The 10,812-nt window shown below is 36.4% G+C and overlaps 2 protein-coding genes across 3 annotated transcripts; one reads left to right on the top strand and one right to left on the bottom strand.

The window, feature by feature from the left end:
* The first annotated feature begins 665 nt into the window (after nt 1-665).
* On the top strand, nt 666-3,493 carry LOC137966666 (two-pore potassium channel 1-like). Of its 2 annotated transcripts, none has more exons than XM_068813365.1 (3): nt 666-972; nt 1,579-2,509; nt 2,740-3,493. In XM_068813365.1, the coding sequence occupies exons 2-3, from the start codon at nt 1,599-1,601 to the stop codon at nt 2,900-2,902; spliced, it is 1,074 nt and encodes a 357-aa protein (XP_068669466.1). In that variant the 5' UTR covers nt 666-972; nt 1,579-1,598; the 3' UTR covers nt 2,903-3,493. The 2 variants fall into 2 exon arrangements, with proteins under 2 accessions (XP_068669466.1, XP_068669458.1); XM_068813357.1 differs by having other exon boundaries at nt 667-972; nt 1,573-2,509.
* LOC137966683 (meiotic recombination protein SPO11-1) lies at nt 3,404-9,693 on the bottom strand. Its single transcript, XM_068813374.1, has 15 exons — nt 9,631-9,693; nt 9,429-9,531; nt 8,867-8,940; nt 8,613-8,714; nt 7,750-7,823; nt 6,303-6,319; nt 5,567-5,636; nt 5,449-5,485; nt 5,104-5,151; nt 4,942-5,000; nt 4,832-4,863; nt 4,640-4,745; nt 4,147-4,267; nt 3,637-3,700; nt 3,404-3,530 (listed from the first exon to the last, which is right to left on the bottom strand). The coding sequence occupies exons 1-15, from the start codon at nt 9,683-9,685 to the stop codon at nt 3,404-3,406; spliced, it is 1,089 nt and encodes a 362-aa protein (XP_068669475.1). The 5' UTR covers nt 9,686-9,693.
* Between the last annotated feature and the right edge of the window lie 1,119 nt (nt 9,694-10,812).

Below are 10,812 nucleotides of genomic sequence, written 5' to 3'. Positions count from 1 at the left end.
AGACAGGAAACATTTGTTATCTGAAGTAAACATTTGGTGATAATTCTGTCAAATCCCAAAAACGATTTGCAGTAAACAGTTTTTTTGGGAGGGGGGTATGTCTGATTCTTGCTGCGGAATGGGGCAATACGTCCTGCGGTCGCTATTTGCCCACAAGCAGTTCGACGAAATGTCCACGAACAGAGACCCACGTCAATCTGAGAGAGAAAATATATTATCTAAAGTAAAGATTTGATGGTGTTTTGTGCAATCACAAATGGGATCCCTTGGCAAGAAGACAACACTTGAGAGGGACTCTGCGGTTCCCCGGTTACAGTAGGTCTTATTTTACATACCCTTATCCAGACCCCTCTTTTTTTCCCATAAAAAATTCCTTTAAAAAAAAAAAAAGAGGGGTAGTGACTAGTGAGCCTATTTTTCGCCTTCCCCTTTGTCTTCATTGAGTAGGGAAGGGCCGTGTCCCCTGGCTTCACCCACAAGGGGTCCGGGGTCTTCTAACACTGGTTTAGCCACAAGCGAGAACATTTGATTATGGTTGACACAGTAAGTATGGTTGACACAGTAAGATGACACCGTCCAACATCATCTCTCACTTTGCCTTGATACGGAATTTTTCTCGACCAATAGCCAATAGCCCTCTTCCTGCTGTCTCCACGAGAGAGAATCCGCCTTCTTTGTCGTTCTTCAGGTAACAAAATACAGACAGAAGAAGTTTCTAAAAAAATCGCCAGTTTTGTTATTGAACCAGACATGGCCAGTTGGTGGCCTGTCCAAATTCTCAGATTAAGCCAAATTTTAGTGCTGTTCATCAGCATTCACGGTTCCTGATCCGTCTCCCACTGTTTCACCTCCTTTTCCCCCGAATTCTCTACAGCAAGCAGAACTTCCAGGCTTTTCTCGAATTGTTTCTAACAGAGACATTCGAGATAGAGGAGCCAAGTTGCGATATGGATCTCATCTGAGCTTCGTAAGGTTGCAGGAATCTCTCCCTCGTTAAGATTTCTTAATCGTCTTTAAGAAATAGGACACAATGGTTAATTTGATCCATTCATGCATTCCGTGATTTTAGTTGCAGTATGTTCGACTTTTCTTTTCTCTTTTAAATGTCTGAATTGCCTCATCTTCTCGACTTTGCATCTGTTAATTGTGAGAGAATCCATTTTAAGAGTATATTGATGGTAAAATTAAATCATTTGTGTTTATTCTGGATCTGGGTTTTCTATTCTGAACTTGAAACTTATTTGTTTTGTCTCATTTGCTAATGGATGAGAAAAAAATTTATTTGGATTTCTCTGTATTTTCTTGTCAATTTTATTTTCCTCATCTTGAATCCAGAAACTTGGTATTGGGTTCTGCTCACCCTGAAATTTGAGCTTCTTCAAGTAAATGCAACAGGTTGAAACATTCGGATAATGAACAACAAGTGAAGATTTCCGGATTTTATCCAACCCACGTTTGATCTCTTTTTCCAGTGTAACCTTGCCTTCTCAATTGAAAAAATAAAAGCTTAACATACCCACTACAGAGTTTTACAAATAATTTTCTCTTCTGCTAATCTGCCCATATCAACAGTTACAGGTCTCTTAACGTCTTCAATTATGGCTCATGATGGAGCAAAAGTACCCTTGCTCTCTTGTTTAGAAGACCCTGCAAGCCCCTCAAAGCAGAAGCACAAAACCTCCAACATGATGAGAAGGTATCGCCGGTGTAAAAGTGCTCCTGCGAAGGAGAACATCATTGTGGAAAAGAATCAAGGCGGCTTATCCTCCCTAGTTTCCCAAAACATCTTACAGAAGCTCCATCCCTCTTTGAGGCAAGTGACTCTAGCCTTAGCCATGTATCTTGGAGTAGGCACCCTCTGCTTCTACTTGGTGAGAAAACAAGTCAGTGGCCACAAAACAAATGGTGTCATTGATGCCATATATTTCTGCATTGTAACAATGACCACAGTTGGATATGGAGACCTTGCTCCCAACAGTGTTGCAACAAAGCTTCTGGCATGTGCCTTTGTGTTTAGTGGAGTGGCACTTGTGGGAATGATTCTTAGTAAAGCAGCAGATTACCTTGTCGAAAAGCAAGAATTGTTATTTGTTAAAGCCGTGAACATTCGCCGACAAGTGGGAGCCACTGAGATTGTCAAAGAATTGGAAATGAACAGGGTGAAATATAAATTCCTGATGGTGACAATTGCTCTTCTCATTCTGATAGCTGTAGGAACAATATTCCTATTTGAAGTTGAGAATTTGAACCTTGTTGACTCTTTCTATTGTGTCTGTTCCACAATTACAACATTGGGTTATGGAGATATGAGCTTTTCAACTCAAGGAGGAAGAATATTTGCCATATTTTGGATACTGGCAAGTACTATTTGTGTAGCTCAGTTCTTTCTTTACATGGCAGAGCTGTATACTGAAAGCCGGCAGCAATCACTGGCCAAATGGGTTCTTACAAGGCGGATGACAAGTGTAGATCTTGAAGCTGCTGATCTTGATGATGATGGAGTTGTCAGGTAAACTAATCAGTCAACAAGTTTCTGTTTCTAAATAAATCAAGTGTCTCCTGAATCAGAAGTCGTCAAATTGCATCAGCCTGTTGTGCTCCCAAAGCATGACTTCCTTTTTGGTTTCTTTTAGCCAACTACTATTGGTTTGCTTCTGTTTGCAAATTCCATCTACAGGTTACTCAAACCATTTCACTTCCTAAATTCTGATCACAGTATGTCTTCTGTGATTTCCCCAGTGCGGCGGAGTTCATTCTTTTTAAGCTCAAAGAGATGGGAAAGATTAGTCAAGAAGATATTACACCTGTATTGGAGGAGTTTGATGGGCTAGATGTTGACCAATCTGGAACTTTAACAGCATCTGATTTACTTCTGGCACAATCTGCTCCACTAGGAAGCTAAATTCTAGTTGATTTACCTGTGTTTTCATTGACTGGCTTCTTACTGATGAAAAGCACTCTCCAATCACTATTGAGATCCCCGTACATTTGCCATTTAGCCAGAGTTTAACTGTTCAAGTCACACCAATTCAAACTGAGTCTCTCTAAAGTCATGCTCAAGACCGGTTCCCCACCTCCACAACAGAGGCAACCTCTTCAAAAACCAAGTTACCTTGTGAATGAGTTGTAGAACCACAGTTGAGACAATCTCGGAAATTTTGTTTGGTGTGATGTCCCACAATATACTTTGCCTTATCCATAAAGCTTTTATATGTACGTTTATGAAGGCGATAACAATTTCTATTTTTCTTGAATTGCTACTAAATCCAAGACTGGAGCTGCCTAAAAACCCAGAGGCAGAATTCTTTACTTTTGAACCTTTAACATGTATGAGAAAGAAGGTATGAAGAGAGAGAGAGAGAGAGAGGGGGAGAGGGGGAGATAAATCTACGAAAGATGTAACTCATATGTAAGCTTCATCATGAATTTTGGACGGAATGTACACATCTGACAGAAAAGAAATGGATGATACAGATAAGGCTTCAATCTCAAATTTCAATCCTCTTTGCAGCATGTATTCTAGTTCCGCTCTGTCACAAAACCAAAAATTAAAAGCATGAAAAGCTATTTTCAAAAAAGAAGAGGAAATGCTGGTTAAGAAATAGAAAATCGAAATTTTATTTGTCACGTTTCAACCTCCATTGCCGTGCTTCACGATGTAGATAACATCTCAACAGCATTGATTCTGTTTTCTTCTGATCTGGAATGCAAGTGAGGAGCTCACCAGTTACTGATTGACTATAGCAGACTAGCAAACACAAAATCAGATCAACTTGAAGGATGAAAGCAAGGTTTGAAAAAAAGAGAGACACCCAGCATGATCTGTCTGCTTGAAACTTGTTGGTTGCCTATATGACACACCAAATGTTGTCATTGTTAATCGAGTTATTGACCTAGTAAGCTTGCCATGTTCAGGTCAACCGAAAAAATAGGGACACATTATTCAAGAAATGACAAAATTGACTAATAGCCATTGGTCAGTTAGTTTATTACTTAGTTGTAATAATAGTTATTTCAACCTTTGGATGTGGGGAGCAACTTAAATCTATTCCAACTCAGAGAACTTCTATTACACAAATGAGATAAAGGTTGATGGTTAGCCTCGTTTTTAAAATATTGACACGGATTAAAATTGCAATCTTTTACCTTCAGGTGTTAGCGCAAGGAGGCATCGATCAGGAAGGTTATACTTTGTACAATCGGAAGGAAAAACACCAAGCCAGCGTAACTCATCCACACGCAGCAGTTCTGTGTCATACGCCATTTGCTGTGACAAAATTCAGAAATATTCACCAGTGGCTCACTAAGCTACCGTTCTGAAGCTTAAAAGCATTTTGATGCAACAGAAAATAGTGTCAAGGGAAGCTTGGGTGCACTGCATTGATCAGAAGAAAAGGCTTCAAAGAGAAATGTATCCTTCTCCTCAAACGCTGCAGAAAAGCAGCCTCCATGAACCTCGTTTAAGAGGTTCCAAGACAGGGGAACTTGGTGAAAATTATTGAAATTATGTTAAACTATAAAACAATGCTGAGGACACACAATGTATGATGATTGTCCACCATCACTTTTGTAGCCATGAAGTATACATATGTTGAAAGGATTGGTGTGGAAGTTTAAGAATCAGGGGAAATTATTTTACCATTGAACCAAACCGATATGTGGCAAGGATGTCAAAACCATGAGGATCACAATCAACCAAGCAATAAGCTGGAAGCATCAGATTTTCAACTAAAAGACGCAAGAACCTGGTAACAAGAAAAGTTTTTACATCACCAAAAATCTTGATTTTCTAGGGAAAGCAGAAGGAAGAATAACAGAAACAATACCACACCTTCTGGTGGCAACATCTGGATAGCCTCTTCCCTGCAATTAGTCCCAGAATAACCATCAGTTGGAAGCCTTAGGGAGTTTGAATTCTGACAAGTGATAGAACAATCTTACTGTAAGCACTATGCAGTGATTTCTGTCACAAAATCCGTCATTAGCTAAACGTTGAAAAACTGCAGAAAGAGATTCAATGACAAATGATTTGATTGACAGGACCAATGCTATCACTAGATAGGATAAAAAAAAGATTTTACTAAGGATAAAAGAAATTTATACCTGTTTCCTTCTCTACAACTAGAATGTACCGAGCAAAACTCACTATGTCTGCAAACAAGTAATTAAAATAATAAAATGCCTTGTGGAACAAGACCTATGATAGTAAACTTTCAAATATATGAAAGTCAAGAAGACAGCAATGAACCTATGACTTTTTTAACTGGACCAATAGATCAATTTTAAGTTGATCAATTCAGATTCCGATAATGGGTATTCTACCACTTCACTTGGCCAATCCGACTTCCCGAGTGACCTAACTGTTATGCAATTAAAGACATATCCTTCAAACTCTAAGTCTCTAACCAGTCAACAAATCTTGGGAGAAAAGAATATGCAATAGGGCACCTTTCACTTCTTCAACACGTACAGGAATAGGATAACCCTGAAAACATTTTAACTCGATTAAAAAGCATTACATCAATGAAAAATATCTTGACTCTGAAACGTTATAAACTACTCTTACAGTGTTTAGTCTTTTCATGCAATCATATTTCCTGCCTGCTTCATGGAACCTTAACCAGCCCATCACTAGCCTAAAACAAACCAATAGATGCATTTCAAAATAGAACACATGATGGATCATAACAAAATAATGCCTAGGAAGTAAACTATATCCAAGTAAAATACAAAAGATGTTTAAAATGTGTATAAGACAGCTTAACTGTAAACAAAACAGCAATAAATCATCAAAGATGGTTAACAAAGTTAATATGATTAGTTTTCTTTTTCTTTCTTCATCTCTATCGCAGTTAGAGTCCATAGAAATGAATGCTTCTAGAATATGAACACCATAGCATTGGAAAGGAAAAATATTGATCATTGAACTTTCTACTGTATTAACGGGTCAAATTTCAATATCAAGAGGATAGCAATAGAATACAGTCCAATTCCATTTTGCATAACCAGAAAGACAATCAAATAAGAAATGGAATCTGTGTTTCATGTGAGAATATCATTAAATTTTATCCTTTAGCAGAACCACAAAAGAACCATTCCAACACAGTCAGATAAATAAATCACCTGCAATGTAAGCAACAGTAAGTTTGTCAGCAAATTATCCATGCCCTAATTGACAACAAAATCCTTTCAGTAAATAGAAGTATACTTGTCCAGCAAAGTTTTTGGACAGATAAAAGAATAAAAAAACATAAACTATTGGTCCCACGAATCCAATGAGGTTTTTAGAAATCAAAGACTACCCTTTTGCAACGGACACCTGCAAAAGGAAAAAAACACAGAAAAATCATAAGATTATGTTCCATTAAGAATTTAACTTTTTTAATGCTAAGCATAGAGGTAAACTAAACAATTAAAGCTTCACAGAGGAAAATCTTCTAATGTAATGCAACTTTTTACTGCAAAGCATAGGAGCAAACAACTACACAGTTAAAGCTTCTCAGAGGAAAATATTTTATTTTTCTGTCATACATCTGTTCCACTTATTCATTAATATCGAGACTTCCTAAAAAAGTATAACATCGTTTTAAAAGCATATGAGCAGCCAAAATTTTGTTCGTTGGATTTTAAACAGTAACCTTTAATGAATTTGAATACTCTCAAGTCTACAAATTAGTACTACTTAAAAAATTCAATTGTGGGACACAGTAGAGCTGAAGCAACTACTTCCAAGAATTTGACATTACTGACATTGTTAGAAAATATGTCCAGGGGTATTATGGTCATTTTACATCTATGGTAGAATTATTTCTATATGTAATCTTGTTCTATGCATTGAGTTATGTCTATGGTTTAATGTTCATGTGTAGAGGGTACATTGGGAGATATAAAGAGAAGAAGCATGATTATTGGGGGTCGTGCCTGACCCCCAATGAGCTCTCTTTTTGGAGCTTTCTGAACTCTCTCTTCCTCTCACTTCTTTTTTCTTCCAATTCCAAAAACCCTAATTTTTCCAGACATAGTGAATCAATCCACTAGGAAATCTACTATTTCTGAAGTTTACAGATCATAGAAAATATTCCACTTGCCAACCTAAGCACTTTCTATGAGGTAAAATAGGAACCACTAATCAGGATATTAGAGGTATAGATCTCAGGTCATGTATCATCAAATAAAACTCTTAACTGTGCAACTCGATGAGATTTCTGAATCTCTGTTGTCTAGTTGTATGAGGCATACAATTATCTCACATGTTTTAGCTGATCAGTAGAAAAGAGTTCGAGATCATCTCTGTATAGGGAAATTACATATCCACTAAGTTTTAGCACTGAGTATTTTTGAGAAATAGCTGTTTGGATTGATAACACCACTAAAAAGATAAATGATTTTCTCCTCTATTGTTTTTCCACTCTTTTATCCTGATCACATTTACTACTGGGAGCAACAAATGAAGATATGGAGTGTCTTTTTCTATTCATGCAAGTGCTCAGTGTATCAGCTCATCTTTTCTGCAGGCCTTTCCCAGTGATTAAATTATATTGAAATTCCCTGAACAGAACAATTGAAAGAACAACTGAAAGAAGATGGTGGACTTATTTGTAATTCAGCCCCTCGGTAAAATCATCAGTCAATATAAAAAACATTTGGTATCTAACCCCAATGCAATATGAACTATAACAGTGGCAACAATAGAATAAAGATAAAGGAGGCATATATATTATGCAAAGAGATCATGTAATCAGCACCCACCACATTTAATTTATGTCGGCTGCACTTCAACAGAACACATAAGTCATTGATAGCCTGATCTACAATTCCTTGGCCTGCGATATAGCATGAAAGAAAAATTATTTGGGTGGATATCAACAAAAATATCCATTTAAATTAGAAGATTAATTTATTCACAATTTCCATATCAATGGCAAGAGAAGAAATCTTTGTTTCTGCTAACTGCTTGACCAGACGAAATGGAAAAAAGATCAACATGATTTTGATTTTCAGATTTTCCTCGTTTTAAGTGTAGGATATATATGTAAGGTTATTCACAATTTCCTTATTGATGGCCTGAGGAAAAAATAAGTTTTATTGAAATAAATTTTTTAGAACAATTTCAATAAAATACTTTATTCAGATGAAAGAAAAATAACAAATAAACTTCATCCTATTATCAGTTTTATTCATTTTAAAGTCTAGGAGTATCTACTGTAATGCATATATTCATTAAGTAGGCATTGTAATGTGGCTAATATAAATATGTATGTGGAACAAATTCCACAGTAGATTCATTAAATGTCATAGAAGAGCATTTAGAAAACAAGCACCTCGCACCCATTTTCACATCCCATTTTTACTAATTGGATGTAATTTTTTTTTTTTTTTTTTTTTGTGGTATCAAACGAAACATCTAGTATCCATTAAAAAGAAAAAGAAAAGAGAAAAAATACTATCATAATATTGGAATTGTCAAATCCATAACACTTGGATCACATTGCATTATTACTCAACTAATGAATGCGGGAAAAAAAGTATAAAGCCATAAAGGAGTTTCCCCAACTTAGGTAAATTCCGGAGCAGCATCCAAGAAACATGAATATAATATGAGATAGATTTACTTGAAAATACAGATGGATGCATGTAATAAATGTCCCTCTTAGATATATGCTTGTTTTCTTGCAACAGTTTCTGAATCACCAGCAGCACTCTTAACATGACATCTGACCAAGAAGAGAACAAGCAAATAAATTTTAGATAAGCTTTGCAAATAGGCATATAAATGTTAGCGACATTAATCCCCCTTTCTACAAAGTTACTGTATAACAAATTTAGAAGGCATGACAAATTTTATAGATGGATTATCACAAATTACCTAGTCTGCTTCGACAACCCTTCCTTTCAAGAGAAAGAACCTCCGTACCATTACGCAAATCAAATCCGCACTCACTGTATGTGACAAGAGATACACAGTTGCACAAGTAAGAGAGTACCAATATGGAAGCACTCTAAAGCATGACATATTGATACCAACACAACGTAACACATTTTTTAGTGGCTCACACTTGATGGACAATTTTTTTCTTGAGCATGCGATCTTCTACAACTGAAAGCCAACTGGATCAGCTCAACCAGCTACAATTTTTAAAATTGTAAAAACTCAAATGAAAAAAGCATCACAAGCAGTTTTTTAACATGTAATGATCTAATAAGGTTTCAACTTCTCATGATAATCCCTGCCGCAGTAAAAAATGTCGGTAGATTTAGACCACGATTCATGAACTCACAGTTCACAGAAATCTTACAATTTCTCCATGCAGTAGAAGAGAAATATATTAATGTTAAAATGACAAATTCTTGACTTCGCCGCGGATCTAAACAGTTATCAAGCTTCCACGTCTCAATTTCCAAGAAAAGAAAAAAAGAACTAAACGTACCAGTTTCCAGTAGGTCTAGAGCAATAACTTCGGAATCGATCGAGCACAACCGAAGGAAGTTGTCCATTGTGGCAGATATCCTCCAGAAGCGATCTAGTGAAGCCTACAAAAATTAAGAAATTAAGAACCTCGTAAATTCCAACCATTATTTCCCAAGAAATTAAGAAATGAATAAACAAGAAGATATTCTACAGTTCGTAACCTTTGATTTTTTGGAGAAGATCGTCTGAGTTTGAAATTAAAGCTCTTCCCTCCATTTTTACTGTCATCCGATGCCGGAAGCCCCGCATAGGACACCGAAGAGCGATCAGACAAACGTTTTAAGCATACAGGAATCGTGAATTTACTTTTAACACCCGCAACAACAAAGAGGCAGAAATTAAAGTTGGGTGCATAGTTGTCATTCCACTTATTTGTCATGCATCACGAGAAATTTGTTTACAGGACTCGACCGGACCGGTTTCTGGTCCTAGACTCGGTTTGAGGATCAACAATTGACCCGGTCCACCCGGATCCTTTTGTGCTCACATGAAGATTGAGAGCTTACTTGCCCCTGAATTTTTTATCTGTCACGGTTTTAAGACACATGAAATACGTATCTTAGAAGTATACCTCAAAATTTGTACATGAGGGATAATTCAAACTAAAGTATAAGGATGGAATACCAAATATTTTATACGTATTAGGAACGTCGAAATCGAAAAAATGTATTGGGTGTATCGACTAAATATGTTTCCCTTGAATCTATCGATACATTTCCCCTATATTGATATGTATCAATCGTTACAGTGTGTATCGAAAGGGACAAAATTCTATATGTATAGACGTCTTAAAGATCTCTTTAAATGCCTTAATTTTGGTGGTAACAAATTCAAATAATAGGAGGAACAAAGAACCATCATAAGAAAACAACATGTCCACATGGCGCCACGTCAACACCCTCTTTAAAAACTTAAACTGAACAATTTTTTCCTCTTATCTCTTCATCTTTGACTCAGTGGAAAGAGCGGAGATTTTAGGTTTTTAAAAGAGGATGTTGATGTGGCGCTATGTGGACAAGCTTTGCTAATGCGGGAAGTTGACCGATCCCTCATGTAGTTTGGGAAATAAGTTTGAAATTTTTGTTATTTTAGGTAAATAAAAATTGTTAATTTGGTATTTTGAAAAAAAAACTAATAAAGACATCTTTCATCAAGAATGACTCAATTAAACATGTTTAATAATTAATTAAATTGGTTATAAAATCTATTACATTAATTTGGGTTGACTCGCCTGAGTCTTGTCATGTTAACCGACTTGTCCTAAAGGGTGAGTGTGACCCACTCCGTTGAAAACAAAAGGGACCTGAGGATTAACGGTCGAATTTTTTGAAGTGGCATTTTAG

The sequence above is a fragment of the Aristolochia californica genome, unplaced genomic scaffold, assembly GCF_029961685.1.
Source record: "Aristolochia californica isolate CCGP_79_NKW_82.1479 unplaced genomic scaffold, dmAriCali1.0.hap1 SCAF_10, whole genome shotgun sequence".
Taxonomy (NCBI): Eukaryota; Viridiplantae; Streptophyta; class Magnoliopsida; order Piperales; family Aristolochiaceae; genus Aristolochia; species Aristolochia californica.
The sequence above is the reverse complement of the archived record's forward strand: the minus strand, read 5'-3'. Positions and strand labels throughout refer to the sequence as shown.